The 20554-nt window shown below is 36.9% G+C and overlaps 1 protein-coding gene across 15 annotated transcripts in view; it reads right to left on the bottom strand.

The window, feature by feature from the left end:
- Positions 1-20554, bottom strand: part of MARCHF8 (membrane associated ring-CH-type finger 8) — a 109526-nt gene that overhangs the window by 54039 nt on the left and 34933 nt on the right. For 10 of the 15 annotated variants that reach the window (XM_067025156.1, XM_067025143.1, XM_067025146.1 and 7 more), the window contains 2 exons: positions 9905-10030; positions 5915-6094 (listed from right to left, as the gene is read on the bottom strand). In XM_067025156.1, coding sequence (XP_066881257.1) covers positions 5915-6016 — 102 coding nt within the window. In that variant the 5' untranslated portion in view covers positions 6017-6094; positions 9905-10030. The remainder of the gene's footprint in view (positions 1-5914; positions 6095-9904; positions 10031-20554) is intronic. The other 5 variants (XM_067025154.1, XM_067025155.1, XM_067025145.1 and 2 more) reach the window with 1 other exon arrangement.

Raw genomic sequence — 20554 nt, forward strand, 5'->3', positions numbered from 1 at the left:
ATTTCGAACTGAATGAAAATGAAACTCATCACAGCAGAATTTGTGGAATGCCATGAAAGCAGAACTTGGGAAATTTATAATCACTAAATCCTGTGATAGAAAATAAGAAAGGTAAATAAATAACCTTGACTTCTACCTTAAAAAGCTAGAAAAAGAGGAGCAAATTAAACTCAAAGGAAGCAGAGGAAAGGAAATATCAGAGCAGAAACGAAACAAACAGAAAACAGAATGACAATAGAGAAAATCTATGAAACCAAAAGAATTCTTTGAGAAGATCAATAAAATTGATAAACCTCTGGCTAGGATCAGGAAAAAAAATAGTGAAGATGCAAGTTACCAGTATCAAAACTGAACAAAACTCTCAGCAAACTAGAAACAGAAGGGAACTTCCTCAACATGTTGAAGAGTATCTACAAAACACATATAGCTAATCTCATACTTACTGTAGAAAGAATGAATGCTTTCCCCCTAAGGTCACAAACACAGGAATGTCTGCTCTCACCACTTCTATTCAGTATAGTACTGGAGGTTTTCACTAGGGCGAGAAAGAGGGAGGGAGGCATCCAAATAGAAAAAGGCAGCGTAAAACTATCTTCATTTACAGATGACATGACTGCCTATGCAGAAAATTCAATGGACTCTACAAAAAAGGTCCTAGTGACTTTGGCAAAATTGCAAGATACAAGATCAATACAAAAAAATCAATTTTATTTCTCTGTACTAGCAATGAACAAGAGGAAATTAAAATTTAAAAACAATATCATTTACAACAGCATCAAAAATAAAAAGTACTTAGGGATAAATCAGACAAAAGATGTGTAAAGACCTATACACTAAAATCTATAAAACACTGCTGAGAGAAAGTAAATAAGACTTAAAAGAGGAGACATACCTTGTTCATGGATCGATTCAATATTGTTAGAATGTCAGTTCTCCCCCAAACTGAACTACATATTCAACAATCTGAACAAAAATCCCAGTAGACATTTTTGTACAGAAATTGACAATCTAATTCTTAAATTCATGTGGACATGCAAAAAAACCTAAAATAGGCAAAACAAGTTTGCCGAAGTCTGATTTTCAAGACTCATTATAAATGTACATGACAGTGGGGTATTAATGTAAAGATGGGCAAGTCGTTCAATGGAACAGAAGACAGACTCCAAAAATAAGCACACACCTATATGATCAACAGACTTAAGGTAATGCAGTAAAGACAATCTATTTAACAAATGTTACTGGCACAAGTGATATTCATATAACAAAAAATGACACTGGATATGTATTTCACACAATCTATAAAAATTAATTCAAAATAGATCATAGATGTTCATGTAAAACCAAGATTATGAAACTTCTAGGAAAAAAAACATAGAAGATATTATTTGAAACCTTGGGTTAGGCCAAGATTTCTTAACAGAATGCCAAAAGTACAATGCATACAAGAAAAAAACGGACAAATTTGACTTCAAAATTAAAAACTTTTCATCTTTAAAAGACACCAGCAGAAGCATGAAAAGACAATCCAAACCTTTGGAGTAAACACTTGTAAAGCATATATCTGATAAAGGACTTGTGTCTAGACTATACAGGGAATGCTCAAAACTCAACAATAATAAAAGAAATTGGTGGTTTTTTTTTAATGGACAAAAGATTTGAACAGATGGTCCAACACAAAAAAAAGACATATAGACAATAAATAAGCACATGAAAAGATGCTCAATGTCATTACTCATGAGGGAAATACAAATTAAAACCACAATGAGATACTAGAATAACCTATTAGATGGCTAAAATTAAAAAGACTGCCCATACCAAGGGTTGGTGGAGATATAGAAGAATTGGAACTCTCATACTCCTGACAGGAATGTAAAACAGTATCACTCTGGAAAAGTTTGGCAGTTTCTATCTTAAAAAGCTGAACACACATATGGTCCCACTCCTAGGTATTTACCCAAGGGAAAGGAAATATATGTCCATACAAGGGCTTGTTGTGTGAACACAGCAACCTTGTCTGTAACAGCCAAAAACTGTAAACAATCCAAATGTCCATCAACAGGAGCATGGATAAACAAATTGTGTAGGTCCATACAATGGGTACTACTCAGCAAGAAAAGGAACAAACTATTGATACACACAATGTGGATGAACTGCAAAAGAACTAAGCTATGAAAAAAGCTAGACAAAAAAGAGTACATAATATATGTACATCCATCTTTATAAAACTCTAGAAAATGCAAACCAATCTATAGTGAAAGAAAACAGAGCACTGATTCCCTGAGGAAAGGGTTGGAAAGGGGTGGGAGGGAGGGATTACAAGGGACATGAGGAAACTTTTGGGAGTGATGGATATGTTCACAATCTTGATTGTGGAAATAGTTTCATGTGTATATATATATATTTCACAACTTATCAAACTGTATACTTTACATATGTATTGTTTACTGTATGTCAATTATTCCTTAATAAAGCTATTTAAAAACAAACTAAAACATAATTTTAAAAATCTCAAAAAACGTAAAGAGATGTATCAAACCACAAAACAGAATAACTCCAGATAAGAAATTAATCAAAATGCAATCAGATAGCAACAGATAAATTAAGAGCCTTCTTGGACAGAGAAAGAAGCAAAAATCAGCAGTGTTGAGTCAGCAAAATAGGGCAATTTGTAAAAGGTAAATTCCAAAGGACCACAGTACAGAACTAAGGGGAAATGAATCTGAGAATACACAATAGCCAAGAGAATATGGAAATTTAACCTCTAGCAGCAATCCTTGAGAGAATCAGAGTTTAGAGTTCATGATTAAAGGTAGAAGAAAAGGTTTCAGAATTGAAAGAAGATTTAAAGGCTCAAAAATCCCCCACAAGAACCAAAGAAAGCCATCAAGAACAGCAAGACTTAACCAAATAACTCCTCACACTATAAGAAGAAAGTATTCTGCAAAAAGCTATAAAAAATATGTTTCTTTTGAAAGAATGCAAAAAACCACAACATCAGGTTTCTAAATGCAGACCAGAGTGTAACGGCAATGGAGCAATACTTATAAAATGCTAAGAAAAAAAATATTGAAGAAACATTTACCCAGTTCATAAGCAACAGCAGAAGAAACCCTTTTATGGATTGCAAAACGTTCCTCTCACTTCCACAGTAGTCCCCATATCATTAAAACTGAACTCATTCATTTATTCATCAAGTGTACTGACCACTGTGTAAAAGTCATTAACTCTTAGAATTGTAGATATAGGCTCAGGCAATGGGTGCTACAGAGAGAATCTCACATCTGATAAACATAGGTAAAACTGTGTCCACGTTAACAGTTACGTTTGATTCTGTGTAAACTGCGATGTTCCTCTCTTCTTACAAGATTCAGAAGGAATCAAATTGTTATTGATGTAATGGACTGTCTCAGGTTGCCAGCTTTCAGGTTCTGAGAACAGTGGATGATGGGATGGAAGGAAGGGGTGCCTTTGCATAGCTTCTCTTTCCCTCCTCTCCTCCTCTCCCAAGCCCAAGAGGATCAGAAATTGTACCAAAGGATTTTGTTTTGAACTCACTGCAGCTGGGAAACTGGATAAAGGAAAAAAGACTTCACTGGACAAAAATTTACCTTCCAAACCCATCCTGATACCACATTTCAGACTCCAGAAACCTACAACAATCATTTTTCAGAGGCTGTTGCCAGCTGCTGCCAAAGCTCTTCTGGGGCTCTTGAAGCTCCTGTCTAAGTGGCTCTTTCACTACCTGCCACCTCACCTTGGCACAATGATTCCCAGAACTGTCACACTTGTCATCATGTATTCAAACTATTCCCCATATGAAGGTGGGGCAGGATGGTTCTTCTTCCCAATACCAATCAAAATCCCAATTCCATGAAACAGCTGGTTAATGCTACTTATTTAAACCTTAAAAATGGCATCAAATAGATCATATCATTCAATAAGTATTTACTGAATACCCACCTACAACAAACCTGTTAATAGGGTTTTATACAAAAGAGATCTCTCTTCCTTGCTAAAATGTTGGACATCTTCCTTTATCTATTCCAAACAAATATGTATAGCTTCCTCATATATATACCAAGAAATTCCCTCCATCTGATACCCAAACTTGACACTACAATGAATAAGGAACTAACAGCCTCAACTTAATACAGGCAAGCACCCTAGACCAAGGAAATGTTCTACTTAGTGGTATTTAAAAATCCATTTGGGCTAAGAAGGATTATAAGAAAAGACTATTAATTTAACTGAACCTTAAATGAAGACTAACAAATGAAAATTGATAGAACATGGGAAAGATATTTAGGGATATTTTCCCATCCCCAGCATGTTGAAAAAAACCTAAAATACTGAAAATATGACATTCTGAAACCATCTACCCCATCACTACCCCCAGTCGGACAATGCTGGCCACACTTCTAAGAGCTCAGAAAATGGAAAGGGTGCAGACTGACAATACAAGCAATGAAAAAAAAACCCCACAAACTAAGAATACAGAGAACTTTTCAATTTACCTGAAACCTTTTCATTTTCTATAGTCCATGTACTTTAAGAAATAGGATAGATTCTTTCTTTATTCTATACGTAATAATGGAAAGAATGGTGTCCCATCACCTATAATGATTCAACTTCACACAAGACATCAATTCTTGATTTAACAAGCATTCTTTAGAGTCCTGGGCAAAGATTAAGTTTAACTATAAAATAGGAATGCTCTAAGAACTAAGGAGCAAATGTTTATAAAGCACACTATAAAGGCAAGAAGACAGCAGGGGTCATCTCTGATTCCTCCCTGTCCCTCCCCACATTCAATCATCAAGCCTACTGGATTAATAATGTAAATCTCTATCCCCACTATGCCTATCCTAGACAAAGTCACCATCAACTTTTCCCTAGGCCAGATATCAGCAAACTACAGCCTACAGGTATAATCTGACTTGTCTCCTGTTTTTGTAAATAAAGTTTTATTGGAACACAGTCATTTATATATTGTCTTTGATCATTTTCATGCTACAATGGCAGAGCTGAAGAGATGCGACTGCCTGACCCACAATGGCTGAAACATTATCTGGCCTTTTACAGAAAAAGTTTGTCAAATCTGGACTAAGTAGGCTATTAAATAATTCTCTGACTGTTCTTCCTGCCACCCACTCAATTCATCCTCCAAATTGCAGGCTGGATGAAAGATTTAAAAACACAAATCTGATCATTCATTCTTTTGCAAAAGTAATTGAAACTCCTTAAGGTAACTCCTATAACTTTTCCAACCTCCTATCTTGCCACTACCCTTTTAACCTTTATATTCCAGTTATTCTATTTTAGTATCTTCAAATCCACCTTGCTCTAACCTTTGGCCTTTCAGCATGTCCCAGGAACACTCTTTCTCCTAGCTAACTCCAGGTTAGGGGTCTCCATGTAAATGTCATTTTTTTCAAGGAAGCAATTCCTGTTGCCTTGGGCTGGGATTAGGTGGTCCTGAACTTCCTCTACCACTGACCTTATTAGATTCTAATGCATATTTAATTGTCAGGTCCAATCAAAAGCCATATGAGAGCAGAGGTAGACTCTGATGTTAACTATGACACCCCTGCAGCAGGCATATGTTTTTGCTCAAATAAATTCATCCTTTGCATCATATTCTGAGAATCCAAAGAACTTTTTCTCAGTGATTTAGCAGAAATATTTAACCAATGAAGATAAATAAGTCATGATATAATCATGGCAGAATAAGTTGACTGCAAAACCTGGAAACCTAGAAACCTACAAAAAGACAACTTCTTCTGAGCAAAACTGTTCACACCATGTGCTTTTTAAATTTATTATTAGAGAAAACTTGATCGTCAGAGCTTATTCTAGACTGTATTTAATGAAAAGAACAAAAATAATGAAACTAAGAAGGGTATTTCCCCACTACCTGCTCTTCCCTCTCCTTTTCTTTGGTTTTACTTCTGTAGACTCTAGCAGAGGTGGCATCCTGGGATGGAATGGTACAGATCTGATGCAGTGGCATGCTCATCCCAGCCTCCTGTGTGGTCTTCCTCTTTACGGAAGAAAGTCTCCAGTGGTAGAGTCATTTTGGGCCATGGACTTCAAGCTGAGAGAGAGAAAGGAAGACAAGACGTAACTGAGCTAAAACACTTAAAAAAATTTCCAACAGTGAGATTAGCATTTTATATTTATATTCATATTTAGTTAAATAAGTTACAATGTCTAACATAAATACTTCGTCTTCAAAAATGATAGAAGATGAATGCCTATGGCGAGAACTGTAACATTTTTCTCATGTAATAAGATGGGAGCACCTGAAAGAGGCTGGTGTAACAGGTACATGTATAATCAGATATTAATTTTCCAATGGCTACTTCGGTTTTAAACATAGCAGTGTCATCCTTTAAGAATATTTTTGAAGTTACACATTTTTTTTTGAACAAGCATTCATCCTGATATAAGTAGTGAACCTTCCTTAAGATCACTGCCCTGAGTCCATATAATGGTAATATTAAAAGTTAAAGAAGTCTGAAATAAGTTTAAGATATCTATGATCCATGCTTAACCTTCTAAAAGTCTAGACTCTCTAGACCAATTTATTGGCAAACTTTTCCCATAAAAAGCCAGAAGTAAATATTTTATACATTGTGGGCCAAATTTGTTACAACTACTCAATTTTGCCAATGTTACAAGAAAGTAGGCACAATGAGTTTGTAAACAAATAAGAATGGTTATGTTCCAATAAAACTTTACTTACAAAAATAGGTGGCAGACTAGATTTGGCCCACGGGCCTGGAGTATCCTAACCCTGCTCTAAGAATATTCCAAGGAAGATGAGGGTCATCACATACATTCCTGGGGCCATAAAAGGCTGCCCTTAGGTAAAATAATAGTGTCCGAATAAGCTATATTCATGATTCCAGGCAGCCCTTACTTTTTTTCTGGTTTTATCCTACATTCCTCCGAAGTACCTAGTAACTGAATTGTGTGTTCTCTATCTCTCTGCCCCCACTGAAATCTATCAAACTCTGTATACAAAACCAATTAAATATAAATTACCCAAACTATCCGTAATGTTTAACAAGGTAACAGTTCATGCTGTGTGAATTTTAACAAAGGATGGAAGCCTTAATCCAAAAGAATGAATCTCTAATTTGGGGATTTTCGTTTATTAAGCATGTATTGGAGGTGGGGAAGTAGACAAGGAGGGTGAACAACAGGGCCTGACAACCCTAAGTACACATCTGTCGAGCAGCCATTTGTTCCACCTCTCCCCTGACTGTGCTCTGGACCAAAGATAGATGTTTATGTGTCTGATTCCACCTCTGAAAGTGTTACTAACCAAATTGAAGAGCAACAGGACTCACAAAACCAATTTCTTCCACAGGCCTCTGATCAACAAGCAACAGGAAGGAACAAGAAACCAGAAAGGATCAACACACAGGAGAAAATAAGCTAAAAGAATATGCTGTTTTTAAAAAGTCTAGTTTTATAATAGTTGGGTGATCACTCATAAGCAATAAAACAGGAAAACAAGAGTAGGTAATATTAGTATCTAGATGTTATATCCAATAATAAATAAAATGTTAATATCTACATATTATGTATCACCTACTCTATTTCAAGCCTTTGATGAGGCTGACACAAGATGGAACACTGTACCCAAACAAATGGTCTGAATATATGTGTTTACATTACATAAGATAAGAGGCACTCACTTACTACTGCGTTGTCTTACACTCTCTGGAAGATAACAAGAGTCAGTAGTGAGCCATTTTTCATCACTAATGCATTAAAGTCCTCTGTCAGAGATGACAAACTCCATGTGGCCTCTTAGAATACTTAGTCAAACTAACCATGCCTAGAGCCCCACCACATAGCATGCCAATAGCTGCCTTTGGTGCTTCTGGTATAGTCATCATTATTACATCATTGGTACTTGACCATGACAAGCCTGGAGAAGACTATTTATGCCATAGAAACACAAATGTGAGACGGTTTTAAGTTTTATCACAAAGTTTTGAAGGACCTCCCTCATTACAGCTATGTAAGCTACTATTTGGATATGCACCCTTATCTCCAGGTACTAGACCTGAAAGTCTGCCTGAAGCAATCCCTCTCCTATGTCAGACATATTTAGGATAAAAATGATAATTTAAAAAACCAAACTACAAAACAAACCATACCACTTTGTATGTGAAGGTTCATATGAAAATCATAAAGCAGGTATTACTCATACTCGTTTCTTCACATAATTTCCAAGTATCATTTTCTATCAATTCAAGTCATGTTTAATTAAGAGCAATAGTTAAACCTCTGCACTATGCCTGACAATTCAGGCAGGAGGACTTCAATTCCACTAACGCTACTTTGCAAAATACAACACACTTAATATGAACATTCGTATCTAGAAAAACTGGACTGACAAAACTGGTTGTTTAAGAGTATGGAAATGAATATAACATGTTCATGGATCAGAAGCTTTACTATTGTTAAGATGGCAATTCTCCCAAAATTGATCTACAGATAAACCAATCCCTATCAAAAACCTTCTGACTTCTTTGCAGAAATTGGAGAAGCTGATCCTAAAATTCATATGGACCCAGAACACCCAAAACAATCTTGAAAAAGAACAAAGTTGGAGAACTCACACTTCCTGATTTAAAAACTTACTACAAAGGAATGGTAAGAAAACTGGGTTCAAGATGGTGGCATAGGAAGATCCTGAACTCACCTCCTCCCACAGACACAACAAATATACAGCTACACAGGGAACAAATCCTTCTGAAAAGAACCTGAGAACTGCCAGAACACCTGCTCCACAACAAAGGATACGAGGGCCTCATAGAGACAAGTAGGAAAGGAATGCTCTCACCAAAAACCCCACTCCCAATACGGTGACCCACAATCAAAAGAAATCTTAATAAAATCAATCAACAAATCAAGCAATAGACAAACAAATAAACGGAGCTTCTCCTCATGGAGTAAGGGGTTTATACCCACACCAGGCACCACAACCTTTGGGTCTTGAAACAGAGAGAAGAGCCCCCAACATGTCTGGCTTTGAAAACCAACAGCGCTTATGTTCAGGAGTAACTCAGGATGGCAGGGAATGAAGACTCTGCTCTTAAATAGCATGTGTAAAGAACCACTTGCCCCGGGACCCAGCACAAAGAACAGCAGTTTGTAAAGAGCTTAGACCATCTGTGAGGTAAATTCACTTAGTAATCTTACAGCATCTGCCAAAGGGGCAGAAGTCTGCTGGGACTCTTCAGGGATGGAATGCTGACAGATAGCATTTTTACAGGTTCCCTCTACCTTGCTGGCACTGGCAGGCACCATTTTTACCCTCTTATTCTAACCTGCTAAAAGGAGTGTGTGAACAGCCCTGCTCAAGCCACAGCACCAAGAGATGCAGCTCTCGAGCAGCCACACGCCTCCACTCCACTCGCACAACCCCACCAAAGCCAACAGGCATTCACAGCCCGCACAGGGGACATCCATTGAGCACCAGGCCCAGGCTGACAGGAGGACTGTGTTTCTGGACCCCACAGACTGAAACAAGTGGAAAGAGAGTTCAAGAGACAATGAAGAACTAGGGCAAGGTTAAACAATAAGGTTCATTTCCCACACAGAGCCATCCCTTCAAGACAGGGTAAGATAGCTGCTTCACATGATACACAGAAACACAGAGAGTCAAGCAAAATGAGGAAATGGAGAAACACATTCTAAATGAAGGAAGGAGATAAAACCCCAGTAAAAAAAACCTTAATGCAATGGAGGTAAGTAATTTACTTGATAAAGAGTTCAAAGTAATGGTCATAAAATGCTCACTGAACTTGGGAGAACAAGGGAGGAAGACAGTGAAATTCCACAAAGAGATAGAAAATATAAGAAAGTTCCAAACAGGACTCACAGAGCTGAAGAATACAACAACTGAACTGAAAAACACACTCGTGGGAATCAACAGCAGCAGACTAAGTGATACAGAAGAACAGATGAGTGATCTGGAAGACACAGTAGTGGAAATCTCCAAACAGAACTGCAAAAGAAAAAAAGAATTTTTAAAAATGAGGATAGTTTAAGGGAACTGTAGGACAACAGCAAATACTCTAACATCCACATTATATGGGTCCCAGAGGAAAAGGGACACAAAACATATTTGACGAAATAATGACTAAAAACTTCCCTAACCTGGGGAAGGAAACAGACATTCAGGTCCAAGAAGCAAAGAGTGTCCCAAACAAGATGAACTCAAGAGATCCACACCAAGACAGATTATAATTAAAATGTCAAAAGTTAAAGAGAGAATCTTAAAAGCAGCAAGAGAAAAATAACTAGTTATGTACAAGGAAACCCTCATAAGACTTATCAGCTGATTTTTCAGCAGAAACTTTGTTGAAAAGAAATGAAATACGGGTACATGCTACAACATAGATAAAACCTGAAAACAGAAAATGAAAGAAGGACCACATATTGTATGATTTTGTGTGAAATGTCCAGAGTAGGTAAATCTATAGAGACAAAAAGTTGATTAGTGATTGCCAAGGGCTGGGGTGGGAATTAGGGGGAGGGGAGCAGTGATAGCTAGAAGAGTTTCTTTTTAGGGCAATGAATATATTCTAAAATTTATAATGGTGATGGCTATACAACTCTTAAGTATACTAAAAGCCATAGAACTGTACCCTTTAATCAGTGGATTGTAATAGATGTGAATTATATCTCAATAAAGCTGTTTTAAAAATATGAAAATAATCGATATGGATTAAGATACGTAAATTTTTATTTTTCCTTTGTGCTATCCCTAATGTAATTTACCTGATGACATGGAGATGGCCACTGTTAGCCTATTATTCTTCCGCTTTTAAGAAAGGTAACATGAAGTATATAAAATTGGCAATCAGAAACCTAAGTTCAAGTCATGACTCTATTAAATACTAACTAAGTGATGTTGGGCAAACTGATGAATTTCAAAGGCTCTGTTTCTTCATCTGTGAAACAGAAAGGTAATAATCTCTACTCAGTTCACAGGGTTATTGTGAAGCCAAATAAAACTATGTCCATGTACACAAATATCAGGGTTCTTAGCATCAGCACATTTTCCAGACTGCTTTTTCAAGCATCTGCAACGATGCCTCTCACTGCTTCACAAAGGCCAGTTTGTTGGCTTTGTCTTTCCAGTACTATTTTCTGTCCTTCTCTACCTCAGTTTGACACAAGATATATACAACTGGGACCTCAAATCCTTTCTGACATTTACTTAGAACCTCTGGCAGCATGACTCTGCTAGAGGGGATTCAAGGCTGACAATGCTATCCCTCTAAGGGGAGAGGTAGGAAGGCCCTATCCAGAAGACCATCCCAGTAGCTTAACAATCAAGCTGTTCTATGTGCTTTCCAGATGGTCAAGATACTGCCCATTCCAACAATGCTTGGGACAAATACAGACAACAAAGAGGCAGCCAGGAGAAAACACAAGATGTCAATGGCAGCCCCCCCTGAGAGACGGTCACCCCGGGTCTGCATGCCTCCCTGCATCCCTGCACACAGGGTACCAGGCTCCAGCAGCGCCCTCCTCCTCCCCATTGTGAGCTGTTGAATCGCAGTATCCTGACTGGCACTCTAAATAAACAACTTTAAGTTAAGCCTGTTTTTATCAGAAGAACATTTCACATAGGAAATGAGAAGCCTATGAACAGCAGCTAGCAGACACAAAAAGAAAAAAAGCAGTATGAGTGAGGAGACCAGCTGTAATACACAGCACTGAATGACTAAGGCCAGACCTAGAACAGTGAACTTGGAGGGAGAAGAGAGACCATTTGAAAAGGAGGACTGACATAATCTGGTGAGGGATCTAAACCGTCCCCTGGTTTCTAGCTATGCATTCACAAGACCAGAATGCAGAGAGGACTGCGAGATGCAGGAGGGGTTGGCCATGGGCACACTGAGCTTGATATGCCTGTGGGAAACCCAACATATGTACACAGTGCACACTGGGAGTCACCAGCATACGTGACACCTGAATACACAGGAATAGAATCTGGTTTCCAAGAAAAACCTACAGAATCAAGCATTTATGTCATTAGATGCTATAATCAAATGATAAAACCTAACACCAATACAGGATTTTAAAACCTTTTAGGAAAAAGCAAAGGAAAATCCCTAACTATCATATTAAAAAAAAAAACCTATCTCAACCAAAACTTAACATTATACTCACAGAGCAAAACTCTTAGAGGCATCTATTTAAATTAGAAAGCAAACTTAGCATATTACTGCTGTCATTATTTAATACATAGTTAGATGCTAGGAGAGAGATTCATAAAAAATGTTAACAGCAGTTTAATGATGTGGCAATACAAATGACTTTTCATTTCTCTATTTCCTAAACTTTTAGTAACAATATAATACTTTTATAGTTTAAATATATATTTTTAAAGAGTTAAAGTTAAAGCTCAAGTCATTCCACATAGGTTCGTAACAGTCAGAATTCTATGTTATCAATGAATACATGTACAACCATAAAAGGGCTCATTTTCTGTGAGGAATACATTTCTGAAGACCTCACATAAATCAAGCTTAACTTTCCTACAGTAATAAAGTAGGAGGATGCATTCTCAGGACATTGATGTTTTCAACCACTATAGTGTTTGTTTTATGTTCCTTTTAAATTTTTTTCAGGAATTCCTCTAATATTTTTGCAGAGTGCTTTTCTTTAAAAAACAGCATACTGTATCATGGGAATAGTTTGCCTCTCTTCATGGTGTTTTATTACATCTGACTTTCATTCCAAAGTGACCAATTTTGGAGACTTCATTATTTCATATTTTATGCATAGTAAGCCTTATTAATTATTTCCATGTCACACTACTTCCAGTTTGCATACTTCCCACAAAATGCAACTGCAATGGGATGGCCTTTACACATCCATAGAAATGGAGGCTAAGAACATGCAGTGCTAGGAATATAGCGTTACAACATGGCAGACAAAGGGAGGTTAGTACTTGCCCATGGTCAATAAATCTGAGCATCTGCCCAGCGTTAAGAAGACTATCTGTTGTTTACACTGCTTTTTTCCAGTGTATGTCTGTCCCTGTTGCTATGGCAAAAACATATCTGTAGCAAGAACCACCATCCTTCACAAAACTCAGAAAAGAATAAACATGGGCTATTAGCAAATGGATTTTTCTTTTAATGATGGTTATAAAAGAAACCTCTTGTTCCAAAATAGTGAAAAAGCTTTCTTTCCAGCAGAGGAGAATAGACTGTTCCCTCTTAACAACAGATTTCCTGAGTGAAGGAAGCCCCTGTGGATCTGACCATGAGATCAGGCACTTTTGCTGTTTAAATGATATTTATTGTAAAAGTCCCTCAATTTCCTACCACCAATCATATAAACTTGTCCACTGCCCCCAACCCTTTCATGAATTAAATAAATTGTATTATGCAGTTCAAAGGAAGAGGCGGCCTCAGCTCTGGGAGTGTACCTGGGCTTTTTGCCATCCTCCTCACCTGACAATTCAGAGGCCTCACTCTATCAGCCACCCTCCTACCCCATATTTTCATCCCATCCTTTCTAAAGTATCCTTCACATCAACAAAGGAACAGAATCAATTTTCCAAGAAAATGCATAGAATAAGTAGTCTATGTCACTACTTGCTATAAAAAATTATAAAAGTTCACACTGATACAGAATTTCGAAGTGCATTATGGTTCTCCCATATTTAAAAACAAAAGTAAATTCTGATTTGCATTTCTCTAATGATTAGTGATGTTGAGCCTCCTTTCATGTGTTTGTTGGCAATCTGTATCTCTTCTTTGGAGAAATGTCTATTTAGGTCTTCTGTCCATTTTTGGATTGGGTTGTTTGTTTTTTTTTGATATTGAGCTGCATGAGCTGCTTGTATATTTTGGAGATTAATCCTTTGTCAGTTGCTTCGTTTGCAAATATTTTCTCCCATTCTGAGGGTTGTCTTTGGTCTTGTTTATGGTATCCTTTGCTGTGCAAAAGTTTTTAAGTTTCATTAGGTCCCATTTGCTTATTTTTGTTTTTATTTCCATTTCTCTAGGAGGTAGGTCAAAAAGGATCTTGCTGTGATTTATGTCATAGAGTGTCCTGCCTATGTTTTCCTGTAAGAGTTTTATACTGTCTGGCCTTACATTTAGGTCTTTAATCCACTTGGAGTTTATTTTTGTGTATGGTGTTAGGGAGTGTTCTAATTTCATTCTTTTACATGTAGCTGTCCAGTTTTCCCAGCACCACTCATTGAAGAGGCTGTCTTTACTGTATATTCTTGCCTCCTTTATCAAAGATAAGGTGATCATATGTGTGTGGGTTTATCCCTGGGCCTTCTATCCTGTTCCATTGATCTATATTTCTGTTTTTGTGCTAGTACCGTACTGTTTTGATTACAACCCTCAGAATGGGAAAAAAATTTTGCAAAAGAGGCAACTGACAAAGGATTAATATCCAAAAAATACAAGCAGCTCATGCAGCTCAATATCAAAAAAAACGAACAACCCAATCCAAAAATGGGCAGAAGACCTAAACAGACATTTCTCCAAAGAAAAGATACAGATTGCCAACAAACACATGAAAGGATGCTCAACATCACTAATCATTAGGGAAATGCAAATCAAAGTGACAATGAGGTATCACCGCACACCAGTCAGAATGGCCACCATCAAAAAATCTACAAACAATAAATGCTGGAGAGGGTGTGGAGGAAAGGGAATCCTCTTGCACTGTTGGTGGGAATGTAAATTGATACAGCCACTATGGAGAACAGTATGGAGGTTCCTTAAAAAAATAAAAATAGAACTACCGTAAGACCCAGCAATCCCACTACTGGGCATATACCCTGAGAAAACCATAATTCAAAAAGAGTCATGTACCACAATGTTCACTGCAGTTCTATTTACAATAGCCAGGACATGGAAGCAACCTAAATGTCCACTGACAGATGAATGGATAAAGAAGAGGTGACACATGTATACAATGGAATATTACTCAGCCATAAAAAGAAATGAAATTGAGTTATTTGTAGTGAGGTGGATGGACCTAGAGTCTGTCATACAGAGTGAAGTAAGTCAGAAAGAAAAAAACAAATACCGTATGCTAACACATATATATGGAATCTAGAAACAAAAAATGGCTCTGAAGAACCTACGGGCAGGACAGGAATAAAGATGCAGACATAGGGAATGGACTTGAGGACACGGGGAGGGGGATGGGTAAGCTGGCATGAAGTGAGAGAGTAGCACTGACATATATACATTACCAAATGTAAAATAGCTAGTGGGAAGCAGTCACATAGCACAGGGAAAACAGCTGGGTGCTTTGTGACTACCTAGAGGGGTGGGATAGGGAGGGTGGGTGCGAGACACAAGAGGGAGGAGATGTGGGGATACATGTATACATATAGCTGATTCACTTTGTTATAAAGCAGCAACTAACACAACAATGTAAAGCAATTATACTCCAGTAAAGATGTTAAAAAAAAAGTAAAAATGCTTTCAATGCTCCTATTCTCTTTCCCTCTATAACCAAACTTTCTAAATTATATCTACAATGCTCTTCACTTACTTGCTTCCACAACTCAGTTCAATGCAATCCAACCTCTGCTCCCCCATTCCACAAACTGTTCTTGGCCTTTCTCATTTACTGATCAAACTTACGAGAAGAGCTCCAAATGAAAAAAGCGAAGAAATACATACATACATGCATATACACATACATACAAAAAGAAAAAAAACCTAGGGGAGATAAAGATAACTTTCTAAAGTTAAAAAAAATCCTTTTAAACAAGTCAATCAACATCCTCTTAGACGTACAGCCAGAAAATAAATTTCCCATGCACCCTTCTAAAGGAAATTCTTGGAAGTTGTACTCTATCAAAATACAGGACTAAATCAAGGAAGAGTAAAACACAGAACACACAAAACAGTCATTTTAACTTAGGAGAGGCACAAAGTGTAAGTTCCAGGATTGTACCTGCACAGCAGGCCTAAAGACTACTGGTACAAAGTGGAGCAGACATATGGAACACTTCCAGGGGCAGGTCTCCAGAACACAAGAAGTCTCAACAGGGAAGATGGAGTGACAGATAATATCATGGACAACTTAGAAGAATTAAGGATAAGTATAATAACGATCATACAAGTAAAAACATAAAGTAACAACAACAAAACTATAGTAGAAAGAAAATGTAATCATTTGGCTCTAAAATGAACAGTATTTCAATACTGATAATGGTGTAAACATTTTAACAATATAAACAACTTCGTGTAAACAACTTTGTGACATAACCAAATCTGGAGGATGGGGTATAAAAGGAAGTCAAGAGATAATGTCTAATATTTGTAAGTCAAGAAATAGTATAAGCATATTATCTGAAAACATGGAGGGAACAATCAGAAGATACAAGTATGGCATATACATAGCTGCCTCTGTGGAATAGGACAAGGGCTGTGAAGGAATGGAGCAAAGGACTACTGGCTTTCATTACAGGACTTCGGGTACTACCATCTCCTACCCACAGTTCTAGAATTCAGAAAAATACCAAAACAAAACCCTAGGTTTTCTTTACTTATATTTAACATTAAGACCTAATTTTATATAAACTGTCTGGGGGCCAAAACCTGACCTGAACTGACAGGAAGCTATTTATAGTCTCTACTTATGCAACTCAGTATAAATACTATGCTACGATGAAGAAATATTAATGTGTTTTACAGGTATTACCCCAAGAAGAGTACTCACTAATAAATACTATATATAGACTACCTTTCTAAAATCTGAAAATTTCTGATGTCTAAAATATTCCTGACCTAAGAATTTTAGATGAGAGAGTTTGGGCCTCCATTTCACTTTTCAAAAAGCTATGTGCATTTATTACTTTTATCATTTTGAAAATATTTAGAAGAAATAAATGGAGATAAAGTATAAAGAGAAAACAGGCAGGAGACTCATGTGACCTTAAATGGAGCAATACCTATACCATGTATTTTCCAAATGTGGCATTATACTTGGGTCACTATTTAGGTGCTGAATGAGGAAATTCCCTCTCTCATCGAAAATTTTAAAGAGAAAGAGAGGAAAAAGAAACAGAGAAAACTTCATTTGATTCATCATTCAACTCCTGGGATAACCACATCTATCCTGCTTTTCTAGAGCAAGACAGAGCTCTTCTTCCATACCCTCGAGCTCTTCTACACTCACCTTCAACATTTCTTTACCTCCCACACACGTTTCATCTCATTGCAATCTGGCTTCAGTATAGTAAGGTTAACAGCACTCTCCATGGCTGTTAAGCCTAAAGGACATTTTCTGGGCCCATGTAACTTGACTTGAAATATTTACTCATTCGCACAACAGTAAATATTAGGATTCCTCAAAGCTCCAGTTTACCCTCTCCCCTTCTCATTCTGTGTTCCCTTTTCCTGAGTTATCTAATCCATATCTTTGGCTTCAGTGACCACCTTTGCGCATTTTACTCAAAAAGAAAATACTGATAAATCAGACTTGATCAAATTTAAGACTTCTGTGCTTTTAAAAGGCACCATTAAGAAAACTGAAAAGATGGACTGGGGAAAAATAATGTGACAATCATCTTTCTGATAAAAGACTTGTATCCATAATATCTAAAGAACTCCTACAACTCAAGAAGACAACCAATTTAAAGATGGGCAAAAGTTTTTAATAGCCATTTCACCAAAGAACATAAATGAATAGCTAGTAAGCTCATGAAATGATCTGCAAATTAAAACCACAATGAGATAATACTATATCCCCCCTAGAAGAGCTATAATCAAAAAGACAGTCAATATCAACTATAGGATGTAGAGAAACTGGAGCCCTCATATACTGCCCTTGAGAATGTGAAGCGGTATAGAAACCTTGGAAAACAGTTTGGCAGTATCTTAGTAAGTCAAGCACAAACTTATACAACCCAGCAATTCCACTCCTGGGAACTGACTCAAGAGCCATAAAGACATACATCCTCTGTGGACATATTGTATATGAATGTTCACAGTAGCATTATTCATAACAGCCCAAAACTGGAAACGTTCCAAATGTCCATCAACAGATATATAGACAAAATGTGGCATCTCCACACAATGGAATACTACTTAGCAATTAAAAAGAACAAACCAATGATAAATGTTACAACATGGATGAACCTCGAAAACATTATGTAAAATGAAAGAAGTCAGACACAGAAGACTACAAACTGTATGATTCTATTTTCATGATGTTTCTTGAAAAGGCAAATACATAGAGACAGAAAGCAGATCAGTAGGTTAGGGCAGGAACAGGCATCAAATGCAAACATGCATGAGGGAACATTTGGGGGCAATCAAATGGATGCACAACTCTAAATTTACTAACCTCACTAAGTGTGTACTTACAATGAGTGAATTATACTGTATCTAAATTATTCCTCAAGATGCTCATTTTACACAGCCTAAGAGGCCCTATGTGGTTTGACCCCTATTTATCTGTCCAACCCCATTTTGTACCACCCTCTCCCACTACAGTCTAGCAACAGTGGCCTTCTTTCAGTCTCCTAAGACTCTGCAGCTCCTTCTACCACAGGGCCTTCATGTATGCTGTTCCCTGCCTACAATGCTCTTCCTGCCCCTCATGATCTAATTAACATCTGACCATCCTCAGGAAATCCCACATTTATTGGTCTTTACAGCATCAATGAAAAACCTCTACTTCATTAACAATTATCACAACTGGAATTTTACACTTATTGAATTCTTTAATTAATGACGTTCTCCCTTACTGGGCTGTAAGCTCCCTAAAGGCAGAGATCCTATCTCATTTTGCTCACCCTGTATCAGCACTCTCTAGCCCAGTGCAATCACATAAAATCCATTCAGTAAATACTGACTGAACCAATCTTTCTCAGACAGGAGCCAGAACTAGCTGGGAATTTCACTTGTAACTCAAACTATAACCAATACTGTTCACTGTCTCAAATGCTGATTAAGTAGCATAGTGGAAATTTAGACAACACAAACAAAAATTCAGCATTTTTCATCCCTTTACAATTCATCTCCATTGGGAAGAAACAACTGATCTTTAAATATCTGCAGCAGATTGACCACATCAGACTAAGTCCAAAATTGTAATGGAATTCAAAATGCGATCCAAGTATTTTTAAGAATGATTCTAAAAGGCCACAATTATAAGTTGTTAAGAATTGCTGATAAAAGCTCTTTTAAGACAGAGGAAAACTTATGTTTCCTAAGTTACAGATAAGTAACTTCAATCTTTGAGTCAAAAATCCAATGAAGAACAGGTAGCATGTTAATAAGGACATATCTACAGAGTCAAAGAAGGGCATAAAACATGCTATCACACTAACAGTATCACCTCAAAGCCTTTTCCCCCTTCACTCAACCAGGGAAGAAAGCTCTCTCACAAGCAACTCACATCTGGCCACTGTCTTACCCTCACTAGACCAATAGGTAGCAAGGCACAAACCTTAAAGTATCAAACTTACCCTACACCCACTCTTTACTGAAATTAAGACCAAAATTAAAGTTCAGAGTTCTGAGAATTTTAGGGAAGATGGTAGAGTAACACCACAAGGTCTCCATATGCCACCCACTAAAAAACAGTCTGAGACAAAGCTTTGACTTGGTCTGTTAACACTATGAGCTTCAGGAACAATGAGCTTATTTAAAAAACATCAAAATGAATTTAAAAATTTAAATGCAACAGAATAAAGCAGTAACTAGCAGAATATATGTGTACAATTACCAAAAGTGAAGAAAAAAATCATAAAATACACAAACATATCCCAAAGACTAAAAAAATTTACTCAGAAACAGAAAAAAGATTTTGTTAGTTTTAAAATCCCCTAGGATACTTCAGAGTATAACTAGCTGTAATAAAGAGTAAGATCAATGTTACATTAAAAAATAACAAATAAGCAATGCTGAGAATAACTAGAAAATGAAATGCAAAGTATAAACAGTTTAAAATGATAAAGCAAGAGAAACAAACTGAGAAGTACAGAAATACCACCTTTGAATAGTAATGCTGGAGGAAAAACACAACAGATGAAAGCACCTGAAAATCATAAGTGTTTTACATGCATTATCTCATTTGATTCTCACAGCAGTACCAGAGGGTAAGAGGAACTGTCTTATCTCCAATTCACACATGGCTTAGAGAAGTTAAGCAACTTGCCCAAGGTTTCTTAGCCATATTTCACTAAATATAGTAGCCTGTGGTGACTTACAAGGTGAATCTAAAATATGTAGGTTTTTTCTTTTTCATCTCACTGTAGCACAACTGTTGGAAAGAAAAAGATAAATCCTGGTGTGTTGCTTGCTGGCTTTGTTATGGTAAAGAAGAGTTATTATGGTCACCATGGATACAAACAATAACACAGAATCCACATTTGAAGTATTAACTTAGTAACATGCTTTCTGCTGCAATTTTGTCTACATGGAGGGACATTTGACCAAAGTAATGGGTATACATGCTAAAAATTTGACAAAAATAATAATTTTAGATATTTCAAGGCAGTAAGATGTGACTGAAA

Source organism: Kogia breviceps, chromosome 2 (assembly GCF_026419965.1).
Source record: "Kogia breviceps isolate mKogBre1 chromosome 2, mKogBre1 haplotype 1, whole genome shotgun sequence".
Taxonomy (NCBI): domain Eukaryota; kingdom Metazoa; phylum Chordata; class Mammalia; order Artiodactyla; family Physeteridae; genus Kogia; species Kogia breviceps.